Source organism: Perca fluviatilis, chromosome 11 (genome assembly GCF_010015445.1).
Source record: "Perca fluviatilis chromosome 11, GENO_Pfluv_1.0, whole genome shotgun sequence".
NCBI classification, from domain to species: domain Eukaryota; kingdom Metazoa; phylum Chordata; class Actinopteri; order Perciformes; family Percidae; genus Perca; species Perca fluviatilis.
Window position 1 is genome coordinate 3,352,975 of NC_053122.1, and position 19,889 is coordinate 3,372,863.

General features: G+C 46.8%; 1 protein-coding gene across 1 annotated transcript in view; it reads right to left on the reverse strand.

The window, feature by feature from the left end:
* The window catches only part of LOC120568520 (prohibitin-2-like), a 22,701-nt gene extending 3,900 nt beyond the window's left edge, over positions 1 to 18,801 (reverse strand). Inside the window, exons 1-4 of the mRNA XM_039816093.1 lie at positions 18,750 to 18,801; positions 16,485 to 16,669; positions 8,757 to 8,886; positions 7,697 to 7,800 (exon numbers count right to left, since the gene is read on the reverse strand). Of these exons, the coding sequence (XP_039672027.1) occupies positions 7,697 to 7,800; positions 8,757 to 8,886; positions 16,485 to 16,669; positions 18,750 to 18,801 (471 nt within the window). The remainder of the gene's footprint in view (positions 1 to 7,696; positions 7,801 to 8,756; positions 8,887 to 16,484; positions 16,670 to 18,749) is intronic.
* Between the last annotated feature and the right edge of the window lie 1,088 nt (positions 18,802 to 19,889).

Here is a 19,889-nt window from a genome sequence, read left to right on the forward strand (position 1 = left end):
TCAGAGAGGGCCTTCCCTTCATCCCTTCACCGGAGAGGGCCTTCACTTCATCCCTTCACCGGAGAGGGCCTTCCCTTCACCCCTTCACCGGAGAGGGCCTTCCCTTCATCCCTTCACCGGAGAGGGCCTTCCCTTCATCCCTTCACCGGAGAGGGCCTTCCCTTCATCCCTTCACCGGAGAGGGCCTTCCCTTCATCCCTTCACCGGAGAGGACCTTCCCTTCATCCCTTCACCCGAGAGGGCCTTCCCTTCATCAGAGAGGGCCTTCCCTTCATCCCTTCACCGGAGAGGGCCTTCCCTTCATCCCTTCACCGGAGAGGACCTTCCCTTCATCCCTTCACCGGAGAGGGCCTTCCCTTCATCAGAGAGGGCCTTCCCTTCATCCCTTCACCGGAGGGCCTTCCCTTCCTTCACCGGAGAGGGCCTTCACTTCATCCCTTCACCGGAGGGCCTTCCCTTCACCCCTTCACCGGAGAGGCCTTCCTTCATCCCTTCACGGAGAGGGCCTTCCCTTCATCCCTTCACCGGAGGGCCTTCCCTTCATCCCTTTACGGAGAGGGCCTTCCCTTCATCCCTTCACCGGAGGACCTTCCCTTCATCCCTTCACCGAGAGGGCCTTCCCTTCATCAGAGGGCCTTCCCTTCATCCCTTCACCGGAGAGGGCCTTCCCTTCATCCCTTCACCGGAGAGGACCTTCCCTTCATCCCTTCACAGGGGGCCTTCCTTCATCAGAGAGGGCCTTCCCTTCATCCCTTCACCGGAGAGGGCCTTCCCTTCATCCCTTCACCGGAGAGGCTTCCTCTTCACCTTCACCCTTCACGGGAGGGCCTTCCCTTCATCCCCTTCACCGGAGAGGGCCTTCCCTTATCCCTTCACCGGAGAGGGCCTTCCCTTCATCCCTTCACCCCAGGAGGGCCTTCCCTTCATCCCTTCACCGGAGAGGGGCCTTCCCTTCATCCCTTCACCGGAGAGGGCCTTCCCTTCACCCTTCACCGGAGAAGGCCTTCCCTTCACCCTTCACCGGAGAGGGCCTTCCCTTCATCCCTTCACCGGAGGGCCTTCCCCCCCTTCACGGAGAGGCCTTCCCTTCATCCCTACGGAGAGGGCCTTCCCTTCACCCCTTCACCGGGAGAGGGCCTTCCCTTCATCCCCCTTCACCGGAGGGCCTTCCCCTTCATCCCCTTCACCGGAGAGGGCCTTCCCTTCATCCCTTCACCGAGGAGGGCCTTTCCCCTTCACCGAGAGGCCTTCCTTCATCCCCTTCACGGAAGCCTTCCCTTCATCCCCTTCACCGGAGAGGGCCTTCCCTTCATCCCCTTCACCGGAGAGGGCCTTCCCTTCATCCCTTCACCGGAGAGGGCCTTCCCTTCATCCCCTTCACCGGAGGGGCCTTCCCTTCATCCCTTCACCGGAGAGGGCCTTCCCTTCATCCCCTCCCGGAGAGGCCTTCCCTTCATCCCCTTCACCGGAGAGGGCCTTCCCTTCATCCCCTTCACCGGAGAGGGCCTTCCCTTCATCCCCTTCACCGGAGAGGGCCTTCCCTTCATCCCTTCACCGGAGAGGGCCTTCCCTTCACCCCTTCACCGGAGAGGGCCTTCCCTTCATCCCCTTCACCGGAGAGGGCCTTCCCTTCACCCCTTCACCGGAGAGGGCCTTCCCCAAGAAAATTTTGAAAAAAAGTTTGTTTGATTAAAAAAAAAAGTAATTTCCGCGTACATTTGAGTCTCTTTTTGGGGGTTTGTGTCTCTTGTACTTGTGGCTCTTTATCGGTGTCGGAAACGGTGGAAACGCTAGAGCAGACACACTTACTAAACTTAAAGTCCGACTACAATCATTAAATCTGAGAAAAGTCTTAGTTTCATTTTCAGTTCAGGTGCTGCACCTTAAACCTTATACCAGTCCCTCCAGAAAAATGTTTTTTTTTTCTCAAATTCGCCGCACTTTCGCCGCATAAATTGCCGATTTCCGCGCAAAATAAGCGGGGCTTGCATGATTTCATAATCCCCGCATTTTCGTTGCAAAAAAGTCCCGTAATATATCTTAGCAGAAAGTTGAAAAAATGTTGTTTACTTCACACAAGATCAGCCATTTTGGGAAACGTTATGAAGCGATGTAATTATGAGACGTGAACTTCATCAAAAAGCAGGGAGTCGACATGTACTCTGAGTCTCTTAAGAAATCTTAATATCTGATGTCTACTCAAATTTCTTTAAGTACTCCTGCTGTCTATATTATTAACGATTTTTGAAAGTCTGTCTCTTTTGTGCATCTTTTATTTCCCTCTGTTTAGACTATTACTTTTATTTTTACTTTCATATTATATTTGTATATATTTTTCTATCTTATTTGTTTACGTATTGCGATGACTGAATCACTTTTTTTTTTTCATCAAACTGCAGTTTTTGCAAGTTCCCGCAATTTCATCGCATGAAATTGCATAAATATCTCGCATATTCCATTGCATTTTTTAAGAAAACGTGCCGCATAATCAAGGATTTTTGCCCCGCAACAATCAAAAACGTAAAGCCCTGAACAGATTGAATATAATCCCTAACATTGGTTTATTTCCAACCTGCAGAATCAGAGACCTCTTTTAAACTGTAGAGATGCACCGATATTAGATGTGAAAAGAAGGAAATGGTTCTAACGTTGCTCTTTAGAGGTGTGTGAATGTCCCACACCAGGAGTCATTTATATAGTTCTGTTTTATAGTTATCCATTATCTGGTCAACACATGTTCTATTAAAGAAAAGCTAGAGAATACATATTTGTGTGTTGTAAAGTGGTTAGAAAATCAGAATCGGCCTAGAAAGTTGTAATCTGTGCATCTCTAATTTAAATTACTTAACGCAAGCGTCTCATTGCTCATTATTTTGGGCTTAGTTTTATTTTTGTATTGCTGCAACCGTCTGCTTTTATTTCATTAAGGGATGCACCAAATCCAGATTTTTGGTTGTTTTCTGCTGAATCCTGAACCCCCTGGTTGAGATGGTGCTGACTCCTCCTCCCATCCTCAGTCCATGAACCCAGTAAACACATGAATGAAGTAAACAGGGACTGTCCTTCCTTTGCTGTACCTGAAGTTGCTGCATTCTGGCTGCTGTCTGGAGATTCCTTCGTGCACAACTCGTATTCTTCCAGATGTTTCAGACCAGATGTTGTAACAGCGGCCATGTTGTGTATAGTTTAGGGTCCTCGCCACCACCAGACCAATCAGCATTGAACAGATTGAACATGTAGCTGGACTTGAATGGTCTTCTTTTGACTGAAAGTTCTGCCAAACAACAACTTGTTCTGCTCACCAGATCCATGTCCACTTCCTCACAGCCTGCTGCATTGAACGCTCCACCTACGTAAACACCTTCCCTTACTCAACGGCGCCGTCACTACGGCGACCAGCGTAGCGCGCCGAGTGCAAGCGCAGGGTTCTGTTCGCTGGGAAAAACATTCTACGGTTCAGCAGAAACCAGAACCCTGTCAAAATGCCCAATATTCGGCCGAATCAGAAGCCTGGATTCGGTGCATCCCTGATTTCATTACAGTCCCGATATGGGACATACGGCTGTGCTCGATTTTAGAAATTCTCAGTCGACTAACACTCGTTCTATTCTATCGACTAATCAATTAGTAGATTTAATCGACAGATCTGTAAATCTGAGTTTCTCCGCAAAAGCACCACTTTAATTCTTGTGTTTACCAGAGATGTGCTCGTACGTTTCTTGGAAAGAAGTCATTCAGCATGAAAACAGCATCAGACATGACTAATGGACTAAAGAAATCTAAGTGGACTAAGACCAAAACCACCGATTAGTCCACTAATCGGGAGCACCACTAATGGTACATCTATCTGTAAAAGGTTATAATATGAAACATAGCCTCTGTTGAAAGTGTGTTCTATGCAGGGGCGGATCTAGAAAAATATTTCTGGGGTGGCGAGAGGGGGGCAGGAATTTTTGAGGGGTGGCAACATATGTCAGACGTATATTTACTGAATTTAATCAGATGAGAAATAGTATGTACACACTACAAAAGGGCACAGGCTGCCATTTACAAACTCATACAGACAAACTTCATCTCATGCAATCAATGTCCTGCATTTGGGGTTTCATTGGAAACGGTTCATATTAGGAATAAGTGACCGTACAATGTGATCTCACTTAACAGGAGATATAGAAGTATGATAGAAGTAAGGGGCATTATCACAGGAAAGGCATTAAGGTAAGACACAGGTGATGAGTGGCAGATGTGTGAGAGGGGAAGCAAACAGTTTTGGACTTTGTCAGAGAGGAAGCGTTGCAGGCAGCATTTGTACAAAATTAGGAACTGTGATTGATTAGTTATAACCATCAGACTGTGTTAACACACTAACATTTTAGCCTGGGAGAGTATTTTTAGGTTAATTTGTTTATTTTTTGTTTTATTTATATATTTTTTTTATTTTTTATATTTAATCTGAGCAATAGATCAAAAATACATTCTACACAAAATATAAAAACTCATCAAACTTTCACACTGACAACTTTCCCTAATTATTCATATTTAAGCATTGTCATTTGTTGTTCTTATTCATATCTTAGTATACTATGCATCAACAGTTTCCATACCGTGTGGACCAGCTTGACTGGAGATGGTTGGTGATGGCCCCGGCACTCTGCTTTCCCTTTCACTGTCTGAGCCCTGCACTGTCTCTTGTCTCTCGCTTTCTCCCTCCTCCTCTCGGTGATGCTCTCCCTCCATAGCTTCACCGCTGTGGTCTTCTCCCACCTCCCCCTGTCCCTGGTCGCCTTGGCCTTGTATTCTGTCTCTGTCCATTTCTCTTCCCCTCTTCTCTCTCTTCCCTCCTTCCACCTCTCTCCTTCCCTCTTCCCTCTCTCTTCCCTCTTCCTTCCACTCTTCCTCTCCTTCCTTCTTCCCTCTCCTTCCACTTTTCTCTCTCTCCTTCCTTCTTCCCTCTCCTTCCACTTCTTCCCTCTCTCCTTCCACTTCTTCCCTCTCTCCCTTCCACTTCTTCTCTCTCTCCTTCCACCTCTTTCCCTCTCTCCTTCCTCTTCCCTCTCTCCTTCCACCTCTTCCCTCTCCTTCCACTTCTTCCCTCTCTCTCCTTCCACTTCTTCCCTCTCTCCTTCCACTTCTTCCCTCTCTCCTTCCCCCTCTTCCCTCTCTCCTTCCACTCTTCTCTCTCCTTCCACCTCTTCTCTCTCTCCTTCCACCTCTTCCCTCTCTCCTTCCACTTCTTCCCTCTCTCCTTCCACTTCTTCCCTCTCTCCTTCCACCTCTTCTCTCTCTCCTTCCACCTCTTCCCTCTCTCCTTCCACCTCTTCCCTCTCTCCTTCCACTTCTTCCCTCTCTCCTTCCACTTCTTCCCTCTCTCCTTCCACTTCTTCTCCTCTCTCCTTCCACTTCTTCCCTCTCTCCTTCCACCTCTTCCCTCTCTCCTTCCACTTCTTCCCTCTCTCCTTCCACCTCTTCCCTCTCTCCTTCCACCTCTTCCCTCTCTCCTTCCACTTCTTCCCTCTCTCCTTCCACTTCTTCCCTCTCTCCTTCCACTTCTTCCCTCTCTCCTTCCACCTCTTCTCTCTCTCCTTCCACCTCTTCCCTCTCTCCTTCCACCTCTTCCCTCTCTCCTTCCACCTCTTCTCTCTCTCCTTCCACTTCTTCTCTCTCTCCTTCCACTTCTTTTCTCTCTCCTTCCACCTCTTCCCTCTCTCCTTCCACCTCTTCTCTCTCTCCTTCCACTTCTTTTCTCTCTCCTTCCACCACATCTTCTCCATCTACCTTGCTCACTTGTTCATTTTCTATTTCTCTCGCCTTTCTCTTTGGAGACAAAAACTGAATATGCTACCTTTCCTCTTCATTTCTGTACGATTCAAAGTAACGATGTTTTCCTTGACAGACGTTGAATCAATATTATCTTTTGCAGCCTACTTTACACAGAACAAACGTCAGACCCTAAGTAACATTGTATAGTTGGCGAAATAACGTTCTTCAACCTGATTTTTATCATCTCAAAATCAGCATCGCAACTATGCTAGCACTGTGCTTTCGTTATGATTTAATTTCTTGATAGATAGTTAATCCGTTTTGACCTCTTTCCTCCTGTGTCTCCATTCATCGTGACTCCTGGCTCCCTCGCTTGGCGCCACTCAGTTTTTCCAAACAAAACCGTCTCTCTCCGCTCTGGCGTCATCTTATGCTGCATTCACTGTAGTCGGACATTGGAGACGCACGCTCGTAAATTGTCAAATTGGCCATAACTTTTACCGTAATTCGTTGCTGCCAACTGGGGTGGCAGCAGGGGTGGCAAGGCTTTCTTTTAGGGTGGCAGTTGCCACCCTATGCCACCCCGGTAGATCCGCCCCTGGTTCTGTGTGTTGTTTTCGTCCATTATCCCAAATGTTTTCAACTATGTTAAAAAAACAAGAGAAATCTGTCATTGTATTCACGTTAACGCTCCCTTACTAGGGATCGACCGATATGGATTCTTTTAGTGCCGATGACCGATAACGGCTGCCCATTTTCTTGAGCTGATATTTGGAGCAGATGCTGCTTTTACTCCCTCAATTTACACATCATAAAAATGTAAAACCCTGCCACACTGGATCTGTTTTCGGGAATCTGCTCTGCCATTTCTTTAAAAATAATACACAAAAACACAGATCAGTGTCACTTCTGCAATCATCTTACATTGATATATCACCCAAATTATGTGTGCAGTGTGCATCATATGTTAACTGTTAACTGTGCAAGGAGGGGGAAAGGCTTTCATCAACACAGCCTGGATGATGCATCGCTCGCTGACATATTATAAGACAGATATAATCAGGTCATCACAACATGTCCTTTGTCAACACATTTTAAATAATTTAAGAAAACAATAAAGCTGAAAAGTAGCCATTGAAATAAAGTGCTCGACTTGTAATTTTAAGACTGCCACGGTGCTGGTGGTGGAGGGGCAATGCACGGTCTGCAGCGTCTCCACGACACAGAGCTGCCTGTATGGACGCCTGTCTGTAAATAATGCCGGGAAAAAACTAAAATCGGCGAACGCAGCAGCAGCAAATACGCAAATATCGGCCCAATAGATCGGCCGGCCGATAAAATCGGTCTATCACTATCCCTTACATCCATTTTTTTTGCTGCAGTTCACATTCATTGAGCTCAGAGCTGCACCCAAGACTTATAATGTCGGGGAAACCCTGCAGACTGATTTATATATTCTGTATGAATGCATGTATAGGATTCCTACTAAGCCAGGGTGGGATGTGTGTGTTTTTAGACACTTTTGTATTTGTGTTCTTTTGCATGTCAGAGAATGGCGCTGACATGCGCTTCACACACAGAAAAAGGGAGAAAGGAAAGAGAGACGCTGTCCGGATGAAAAGCCAGTTGAGATCGTGTGTGTACGTCCTTGAGAACTGGAAGTGGTATAACTTAAGTTGTCAGTTCGGACCTGCCGCCCCCCCCCCCGCCCCACTGCTAAAGAAAATCCTAAAAGAAACACTGGTATAGCTTGTTGTGCACCATCACTTTGTCTTTTTACATCTTTTTTTTTCTGTTAAAAATCTAAACTGGTGTAAAAAATATGTAAAACCATCTATGTTTCGGTTTTGTCTTTGCGTTTTATATTCTTTTGACAGTATATAGTCGGTGGGTTGCTTGAGATAAAGAGAGTAATGACATCATAGAGTAGACTCACCATCTTGGCGGCCGTGGCTTCTCCTTCAGCCTGGATGATTTTGTGTCTCTGGTCCTGTTTGGCTTTTTCAACGTAGAAGAAAGCTCGCTGAGCCTCCTGCTGGGCTGCAGACAGACAGACAGACAGACACACAGAGAGAAAGACACACACACAGAGAGAGAGAGAGAGAGAGAGAGAGAGAGAGAGAGACACCCAGAAAGAGAGAAAGACACACTTTTTTATTATTTCTCTTTACATCACTACTTACTATTACTTCAGTTGTACCAGACCATTGTACCTCTTTATAAAGCCTTTTCTACCAAAAATGTGACAATGTCACTTTCTTTTTTACAAATTTGTCTCTTTTTTTCAATGTTTTTATTACTATTTTGGACCCATTCTTGCCTTCCTTCCTTCTTTCTACCGTCTCTTTTTCTGTCTCCTTTTCCCCATCAGTATCTAAATGTTTTCCCATGTTTTCGTTAAGTAAATCTATCGCTGTAGGGCTGCTTGATTATGGAAAAAATATAAATCACGATTATTTCGGTCAATATTGAAATCACGATAATTTAACACAATTACTCGACTTCTGGAAAGATGTTGCAATTATTGAACTTAAATAAACAGTGGAAAAAGTTAAACAGTAAAAAAAAAAAAAAACATACAACTGTGAACTTTGCCGTAATACTTTTCCTATTTAAACTTTATTTTTTCATTTAGAACACGAGAGAAAATAAGAGTTTACCGCAAAAAGTAATGAGCTAAATAATTGTTTTTCTCAATTATTCTGTTTTGTGATCATTGGGAGCCGAAATCATAATCACGATTACATTTTGATTAATTGCACAGCCCTACATCGCTGTATTCTTCCTCTTTATAGAGACTATAACCCCAAACAATTCAAAGGGGAATATTATGGAAAAGACTTTGAGAACCACTGCTCTATTAGCTATAAAGACCCAACAAAGAGAAAGCATTTGGCACAACAGCAGCGAGGAAAAGCTTCCTTTTAACAGGCAGAGACATGGGACAGAGCCTGGCACTGGATGGGGGGCCAGAGACATCGCTAGCAGCTACTCACCGACTTGCTTTGCCTCGACGGCGGCGGTGTACTCGCGGCTGAAGCTGAGCTCGGTGATGGCCACGTCATCCAGGATGATGTTGAAGTCCTTCGCTCGCTCAAACAGCTCTCTGCGGATCAGCAGCGAAACCTGCAGGGGGCAGCACACGTTAACACAACTACACAACAACCTGCAGGGGGCAGCACACGTTAACACAACTACACAACAACCTGCAGGGGGCAGCAAACGTTAACACAACTACACAACAACCTGCAGGGGGCAGCACACGCTAACACAACTACACAACAACCTGCAGGGGGCAGCACACGTTAACACAACTACACAACAACCTGCAGGGGGCAGCACACGTTAACACAACTACACAACAACCTGCAGGGGGCAGCACACGCTCACACAACTACACAACAACCTGCAGGGGGCAGCACACGTTAACACAACTACACAACAACCTGCAGGGGGCAGCACACGTTCACACAACTACACAACAACCTGCAGGGGGCAGCACACGTTAACACAACTACACAACAACCTGCAGGGGGCAGCACACGTTAACACAACTACACAACAACCTGCAGGGGGCAGCACACGCTAACACAACTACACAACAACCTGCAGGGGGCAGCACACGCTAACACACTACACAACAACCTGCAGGGGCCAGCGTTAACACAACTACACAACAACCTGCAGGGGGCAGCAACACGTTCACACAACTACACAACAACCTGCAGGGGGCAGCAGCGTTAACACAACTACACAACAACCTGCAGGGGGCAGTAACGTTAACACAACTACACAACAACCTGCAGGGGCAGCACACGTTAACACAACTACACAACAACCTGCAGAGGGCGCTAACGTTAACACAACTACACAACAACCCCCGGGGGCAGCGCAGCTCACACAACTACACAACAACCTGCAGGGGGCAGCACACGTTAACACAACTACACAACAACCTGCAGGGGGCAGCACACGTTCACACAACTACACAACAACCTGCAGGGGGCAGCACACGTTAACACAACTACACAACAACCTGCAGGGGGCAGCACACGTTAACACAACTACACAACAACCTGCAGGGGGCAGCACACGTTAACACAACTACACAACAACCTGCAGGGGGCAGCACACGTTAACACAACTACACAACAACCTGCAGGGGGCAGCACACGTTAACACAACTACACAACAACCTGCAGGGGGCAGCACACGTTCACACAACTACACAACAACCTGCAGGAGGGCAGCACACGTTCACACAACTACACAACAACCTGCAGGGGCAGCACGCTCACACAACTACACAACAACCTGCAGGGGGCAGCACACGCGTTAACACAACTACACAAAACCTGCAGGGGCAGCACACGCTCACACAACTACACAACAACCTGCAGGGGCAGCACACGTTAACACAACTACACAACAACCTGCAGGGGCAGCACACGTTAACACAACTACACAACAACCTGCAGGGGGCAGCACACGTTAACACAACTACACAACAACCTGCAGGGGGCAGCACACGCTAACACAACTAGACAACAACCTGCAGGGGGCAGCACACGCTAACACAACTAGACAACAACCTGCAGGGGGCAGCACACGCTAACACAACTAGACAACAACCTGCAGGGGGCAGCACACGATAACACAACTAGACAACAACCTGCAGGGGGCAGCACACGCTAACACAACTACACAACAACCTGCAGGGGGCAGCACACGTTAACACAACTACACAACAACCTGCAGGGGCAGCACCGCTTAACACAACTACACAACAACCTGCAGGGGCAGCAGCGTTAACACAACTACACAACAATCTGCAGGGGCAGCAACGTTAACACAACTAGACAACAACCTGCAGGGGCAGCAAACGTACACAACTACACAACAACCTGCAGGGGCAGCAAGCTAACACAACTAGACAACAACCTGCAGGGGGCAGCACACGCTAACACAACTAGACAACAACCTGCGGGGAGCACGCATACACAACTAGACAACAACCTGCGGGGGCAGCAACGCTAACACAACTACACAACAACCTGCAGGGGATGGGCACAGCTACACAACTACACAACAACCTGCGGGGGCACACGCGTAACACAACTAGACAACAACCTGCGGGGGGCAGCAACGCTAACACAACTAGACAACAACCTGCAGGGGCAGCACACGCTAACACAACTAGACAACAACCTGCAGGGGGCAGCACACGCTAACACAACTACACAACAACCTGCAGGGGGCAGCACACGTTAACACAACTACACAACAACCTGCAGGGGGCAGCACACGTTAACACAACTACACAACAACCTGCAGGGGGCAGCACACGTTAACACAACTACACAACAACCTGCGAGGGCAGCACACGTTCACACAACTACACAACAACCTGCAGGGGGCAGCACGTTAACACAACTACACAACAACCTGCAGGAGGGCAGCACGTTCACACAACTACACAACAACCTGCAGGGGCAGCACAGCCACACAACTACACAACAACCTGCAGGAGGGCAGCACGTTCACACAACTACACAACAACCTGCAGGGGGCAACACGCTCACACAACTACACAACAACCTGCAGGGGTCAGCTCGTTAACACAACTACACAACAACCTGCAGGGGCAGCACACGTTAACACAACTACACAACAACCTGCGGGGGGCAGCAGCGTTAACACAACTACACAACAACCTGCAGGGGCAGCACCACGCTAACACAACTAGACAACAACCTGCAGGGGGCAGCACCGCTAACAACTAGACAACAACCTGCAGGGGGCAGCTCGCACTCACACAACTACCCTGCGGGGGCACCCGTTAACACAACTGGAACCCTGCAGGGGGACCGATACACACCCACCTGCAGGGGCGCACACGTAACACAACTACACAACAACCTGCAGGGGGCAGCCCACGTTAACACAACTACAACAACCTGCAGGGGGAGCACCGCGTTAACACAACTACACAACAACCTGCAGGGGCGCACACGCTAACACAACTAGACAACAACCTGCAGGGGCAGCACTCGCTAACACAACTAGACAACAACCTGCGGGGACGCAGCAAACTGACAGGGGGGCACAGATAACACAACTAGACAACAACCTGCAGGGGGCAGCAACAGCTAACACAACTACACAACAACCTGCGGGGGAGCACCGTTAACACAACTACCAACAACTGAGGGGCACCGTTAACACAACTACACAACAACCTGCGGGGGACACCGTTAACAATACACAACAATCTACGGGGGCAGCACACGTTAACACAACTAGACAACAACCTGCAGGGGGACCAACCGTACACAACTACACAACAACCTGCAGGGGGCAGCACACGCTAACACAACTACACAACAACCTGCAGGGGGCAGCACACGTTAACACAACTACACAACAACCTGCAGGGGGCAGCACACGTTAACACAACTACACAACAACCTGCAGGGGGCAGCACACGCTAACACAACTACACAACAACCTGCAGGGGATGGGCACACGCTACACAACTACACAACAACCTGCAGGGGGCAGCACACGCTAACACAACTACACAACAACCTGCAGGGGATGGGCACACGCTACACAACTACACAACAACCTGCAGGGGATGGGCACATGCTAACACAACTACACAACAACCTGCAGGGGGCAGCACACGCTAACACAACTACACAAAACCTGCAGGGGGGCAGCACACGTTAACACAACTACACAACAACCTGCAGGGGGCAGCACACGTTCACACAACTACACAACAACCTGCAGGGGGCAGCACACGTTCACACAACTACACAACAACCTGCAGGGGGCAGCACACGTTAACACAACTACACAACAACCTGCAGGGGGCAGCACACGTTCACACAACTACACAACAACCTGCAGGGGGCAGCACACGTTCACACAACTACACAAACAACCTTCAGGGGGCAGCACACGTTCACACAACTACACAACAACCTGCAGGGGGCAGCACACGTTCACACAACTACACAACAACCTGCAGGGGGCAGCACACGTTAACACAACTACACAACAACCTGCAGGGGCAGCCCACGTTAACACAACTACACAACAACCTGCAGGGGGCGCGCGGTTCACACCTGGGGCCAACGTTCACACACTACACCCGGAGGCAGCACGTTCACACAACTACACAACAACCTGCAGGGGCACACTTCACACAACTACACAACAACCTGCAGGAGGGCAGCCGTTAACACAACTACACACAACCTGCGGGGACACGGTTAACACACTACACAACAACCTGCAGGGGACACGTTAACACAACTACACAAACAACCTGCAGGGGGCAGCACACGCGTTAACACAACTACACAACAACCTGCAGGGGGCAGCACACGTTAACACAACTACACAACAACCTGCAAGGGGCAGCACACGTTAACACAACTACACAACAACCTGCAGAGGGCAGCACACGTTAACACAACTACACAACAACCTGCAGGAGGCAGCACACGTTAACACAACTACACAACAACCTGCAGGGGGCAGCACACGCTCACACAACTACACAACAACCTGCAAGAGGCAGCACACGCTCACACAACTACACAACAACCTCAGAGGCAGCACCGCATACACAACTACACAAACCTGCAAGGGAGCACACGCTACACAACTAGCAACACGGCACCCGTTCACAAAACCTGCAGGGGCACATACCTTCACACAACTACAAACACGAGGGGCAGCACACGCACACTAACAACAACCTGCAGGGGCAGCACACGCTTAACACAACTACACACAACCTGCAGGAGGAGCACACGCTAACACAACTACACAACAACCTGCAGGGGGCATGCCACAACTACACACAACCTGCAGGGGCAGCACACGCACAATAAATACAAAACAACCTACCCACACAACTACACACAACCTGCGGGGGCAGCACAGCTAACACAACTACACAACAACCTGCAGGGGAGCACACGTACACAAACTACACAACAACCTGCGGGGGAGCACGCTTCAACTACACAAAACCTGGGGGGACCGTAACAACTCACAAACACACGTTACTACAAATGCAGGGCAACAGCTAACACAACTACACACAACCTGCAGGGGGCACACGTTCACAACTACACAACAACAGGGGCAGCAACGCTACACAACTACACAACAACTGCAGTAACTAGATAAAAACACAAAAGCACACAAAATACACAGTTACAAAGTAACACACACAAAACAACAACAATAACTCAACACACACTGAGCACACACGTTAACACAACAAACTTCACACAACTACACAACAACCTAGGGTTCAAATTAAACCTGGAGTTCAACTACAATGAGGTTCCACACACGTTCACACACTACACAACAACGCAGAGGCAACCGTTCCACAACCCACAGCAACGCCGTTTTACCACCAGGATGCTCAGTTCCGTCGTATGCATTTTAATTTAAAGGAACTAGTCTAGGGAGGTCCCAGGACATGTCAGCATGGACTGAGAAAGGAGACAAAAACTCTGAAGGAAGCAACAAAAGCTTTGGAAAAAAAACTCCCAATCGGAGGCAAATACGGTGAAAAAATTGTCCCAAAAAGAGACTTGAAAAAGGCGACAAAAAACGTTTTTAAGAAGGCGACAATAACTAAAAAAAAAAAAGCAACAAAAAATAAAAAAAAAAAAAAAAAAAAAAAATGATGGAAAAAGCGACAAAAAACATCCAAAAATAAGCAGCTAAAACTTTGGAAAAAGCTCAACTTTCTTAATTGGTCTTAATCTGTTTCCATCTTAAAGTCTGACTGTGTACCTGGAACATTTGGGTCGCCTAGAATTGTCTCGTTCAGCATTCTGCCATCCAGCTAGCGCTAGAGCAGGGGTCACCAACGCGGTGCCCCCGCGGGCACCAGGTAGCCCCCAAGGACCCCATGAGGAGCCCTCAGGCCTGTTCTAAAAATGAAAATTGAATATTGATATTATCGGTTTCCCACCTTGTTAAGTCATTGTTGATAATTATTGTGAGAAATCATTAATGTGATCAGTGTTTTCACATAGATGAGTATCATTAATCATTAATAACCATATATAACTATCATTAATCATTAATAACTATATATAACTATCATTAATCATTAATAATCATATATAACTATCATTAATAACCATATATAACTATCATTAATCATTAATAATCATATATAACTATCATTAATCATTAATAATCATATATAACTATCATTAATAACCATATATAACTATCATTAATCATTAATAATCATATAACTAAAGGCAAGCTGAGCTCATTTGTTATTTCAGAAGAGTGTATCAAACTGGTAGCCCTTCGTATGACTCGATACCCAGGAAGTAGCTCTCAGTTTAGAAAAGGTTGGTGACCCCTGCGCTAGAGTTAGCTGGTAACTTCAAGGGAAAGCTAGCAGATTTCCTGTTTACTGCCTTACATGCAGACGAACGGCTCAAAGTATCCCGATAGTCTATATATCCACGATGTTCTACTCCCGGGATTGCACCGGCTGTCGGCCGGATGTCTCGTCCCCTTCCTCTGTCTCTGTGTTGGCGTTCTAACCTCCGGCTGATTTGTGAGGACTATGGTTAACTGCTCCTCAGATCTCTGCAGGGTAAATCCAGACAGCTAGCTAGACTATCTGTCCAATCGGAGTTCTCTGTTGCACGACTAAAAACTACTTCTGAACGTCCACATGTTCCACCAAAACAAGTTCCTTCCAGAGGCTATTTAGCAGAGGCACCGTGGCTCCGTTCGGAGCTTAGCGCCGAGGAAAGTCTGGCAACGCTTGCTTAACGATGCGAACAATGCTTAAAATAACGCTGCTCCCCTTCCCAGAACAATAATAAAAACAGCAAAGTGGTACCAGAACCACCACCGGAGCAGCGTTAAAAAGGCAACGGTAGCGTCCCTTTCCGTAGATCATTTGCCCAAACTGCATTTTCATTAAAAGGGGAAAAATTAAGGAGCTTTCTGCCAGACCACTTGAAATGTATCCCAACATTAGCCACTTTTAAAGCGCCCATATTATGCTCATTTTCAGGTTCATAACTGTATTTTAAGGTTGTACCAGAATAGGTTTACATGGTTTAATTATCAAAAAACATCATATTGTTGTTGTACTGCACAGCTCTCTCTCACTGCTGCAGATCCTCTTTTCACCTGGTTTCTGTTTTAGCTACAGAGTGAGACCTCTTTTCATCTTCTTCTTCTGTACTATCTTTGATTGCACTCGCACATGCTCAGTAGCTCAGATCGTAGAGCATGTCAGCTAGCTAGCTCTAGAGACAGTAAAAGAAAGCCTGTTTCTCCAACTTTGGTCAGTTACAAGGCAGGATCAGCTGGGAGACTTCTTCTAAACCAGGGAGCACATGGAAGTAGTTCTTTTGGTAGATTATGGTGAACTTGTGTGTGTTGTAGCAGCGCTTTGCTATTGAGAACGACGTAGCATGCTAGCGTTAGCGGGCTAACGCTAGCATTAGCAGGCTAACGCTACGAGCTAACGGTTGCGGTTAGCCAGCTCATTTCGGACTGTGACGTCACAGGAGACTGAAGGCAGGACACATTCAGAAACCAGATCTCACTCAAAACAGCATGGATGGATTATTTTCAAAGTTTGTATGTGTGTGGAAGCACCAGAGACACAAAATAACTCCCCAAATCAGCGTTCAGCGTTCGGGTACCTGTGCTCTCTGGGTGATGAGCTGCGAGGCGTTGAACTTGGCCACGACGCTCTTCAGCACCTCGTTGACGATGGAGGGCAGGACGCGCTCGTCGTAGTCCTGTCCCAGCTGCTGGTAGAGGATCGGCAGGTTGGAGGCCAGCGGCCGCGACAGGACACGCAGAGAGATGTTCACCATCTGGAGGTCTGGGGGACACGGGAACATCTGGTTACAACATCTGCTGTTACACACACACACGTTAACCATCTGGAGGTCTGGGGGGAGACACGGGACCAGCTCGTTACAACATCTGCTGTCACACACACACACACACACACACACACACACACACACACACACACACACACACACACACACACACACACACACACACACACACACACACACACACACAGTCTGGGGGGGGAGGGAGACACAGGACCATCTCGTTACTCACTAATGCTACAGTGTGACATGCTACACTGTAGCATTAGCGACATGTCACTAATGCTACAGTATGTGACATGTCACTAATGCTACACTGTAGCATTAGTGACATGTCGCTAATGCTACAGTGTAGCATTAGTGACATGTCACACTGTAGCATTAGTGACATGTCACACTGTAGCATTAGTGACATGTCACACTGTAGCATTAGTGACATGTCACACTGTAGCATTAGTGACATGTCACACTGTAGCATTAGTGACATGTCACACTGTAGCATTAGTGACATGTCACACTGTAGCATTAGTGACATGTCACTGTCACACTGTAGCATTAGTGACATGTAGCTACAGTGTAGCATGCTACACTGTAGCATTAGTGACATGTCACACATGTAGCTACAGTGTAGCATGCTACACTGTAGCATTAGTGACATGTCACACTGTAGCATTAGTGACAGTGACATGTCACTAATGCTACAGTGTGACATGTCACTAATGCTACACTGTAGCATTAGTGACATGTCACTAATGCTACAGTGTGACATGTCACTAATGCTACACTGTAGCATTAGTGACATGTCGCTAATGCTACAGTGTGACATGTCACTAATGCTACCCTGTAGCATTAGTGACATGTCGCTAATGCTACAGTGTGACATGTCACTAATGCTACACTGTAGCATTAGTGACATGTCGCTAATGCTACAGTGTGACATGTCACACTGTAGCATTAGTGACAGTGACATGTCGCTAATGCTACAGTGTGACATGTCACTAATGCTACACTGTAGCATTAGTGACATGTCGCTAATGCTACAGTGTAGCATGCTACACTGTAGCTACATGTCACTAATGCTACAGTGTTTACATGTCACTAACAGTGTAGCATGTCACACTGTAGCATTCTGCACTCAATTTAATTTAAGGAACGAAAACTTAAAGTGACACAAACGAGAACCCAAATAAATAATTTTAAAAAGCGGAATTTCTTTTTTTAAGTGACAAAAAGCTGAAAAAAAAAAAAGGTGTAAAAAAAGCAACAAAAACCTTTAAAATAACAAGTGGAAAAAATGCGAATTATTACATAACTGTCTAATAACCAATATTTTTTAAGTAATCGCCCGAAAACTGTTTCTAAAAACGAGACAAACATACAAAAAAGTGAAGAAACTTAAAAAGAAAAACGGAAACACGGGCGCCCGTATATAGAGGTGCATGCATGTCATCCCCCCCCCTTTCATTTCTTCTTTCCTGTCAATAAAAGGCCTAAAAATACAGAAAATACAGCTGAATATTCAATGTGATAATTATTAAAGTGTTCTCTGTTCTGCTAAAATACAAAATCTCAAGTCTCTATTTCAATGTTGCAAACCCCTAGTCTCTTTTATTTTTTATTTTATTTTTATATATATATATATATATATATATATATATATACAAAATGCTTCTTGAGCACTGGTTTTCTGAAGTAAGTGCCAGTAATTTGGGTTTTTAAAAAAAGTCTCAAAACCCAAATGAGTAACATTCAACAAATAAAGATTTTTGTAAAAGAAAAAGTGAAAATGGTCCCAGTGTTGGGGAGTTCTCGGCGCTCTCTGGTGGACGAACTCTGCAATGGAGACTGTTTCTATGTTAACACACACACACACACACACACACACACACACACAAGACACACACACACACACACACACACAGAACCACACACACACACACACGAGACACACACACACACACACAGACGAGACCACACACACACACCAGACCCGAGACCCACACACACACACACACACCTGAGACCGAGGACCCACACACACACACAGCCCCATTCCACCACCCTGGGCCGGGCCCTGATCCCTGTCCCTCGGTCCACTGGGGCCCCGGTCCATGCTTCTCTTGCCCTCTGTGTTTGTGTCTCTCTCTCCCTCTCTCTCTCTCTCTCTGCTTCTGTGTCTTGTGTCGCTCTCTCTCCTCTCTCTCTCTCTGTTTGTGTCTCTGTCTGTGTTTGTGTCTCTCTCTCTCTCTCTCTCTCTGTTTGTGTCTCTCTCTCTCTCCCTCTCTCTCCCTCTCTGTGTTTGTCTCTCTCTCTCTCTGCTTCTGTGTCTCTCTGTGTTTGTGGTGTGTCTCTCTCTCTGTTTGTGCTCTCTCTCTCTATCCCTCCTCTGTCTCTCTCTCTGTCTGTGTCTCTCTGTGTTTGTGTGTGTCTCTCTCTCTCTCTCTGTTTGTGTCTCTCTCTCTATCTCTCTCTCTCTCTGTTTGTGTCTCTCTGTGTTTGTGTCTCTCTCTCTCCCTCTCTCTCTCTCTCTGTGTGTTTGTCTCTTTCTTTCTTTCTTTCTTTCTTTCTTTCTTTCTTTCTGGATCTTTCCTTCGTTTCCTTCTGTCTCTCTTAGCTGTGTCTGAAACCATTCCCTCATTCACTCCCTCACTCCCCCCCTCTATAGTGTCTACTGAATAGTGAACAATAGAGGGAACGACAGAACACGATTTCACACATCGTTGCGTGACTTGGGTCAGTAGCTGCATCGGTTATCTGTGTGCAGGAGAATATTAAAGGTCGTATATATTATATATGTTGCATGTTACATTTCTACTGTTCTAGAAACTAAAGCCGGCTCCATTTCTCCTCTCCTGTTTCCGCGAGTCCTTCGGCTTCTTCGAAGTAAACACGAGAGTAAATGTAGGCTATGTACTAGAGGTGTTGAAATGAATCAAGTAATCGATGCATTGACTCGTGGACGTGGACGATGCTGCATCGATAATCGGCCGGCTCATAATCGATTATTTCTGTTTATAATGTAATCTAGGCCTAACAACATTTCTGTTGACATATTCTGGTAGGTTTTTGCACATTCAGGCAGTGCCATGTGCTCAGTGCTGTATAGTTTGTATGTATCCAATATTCCCTATGTTTTTGAAGCTTGAAAAGCTATGAATTAAATCGCCTAAATGGCTTTAATAGAAAAATGTATTTGTTTTA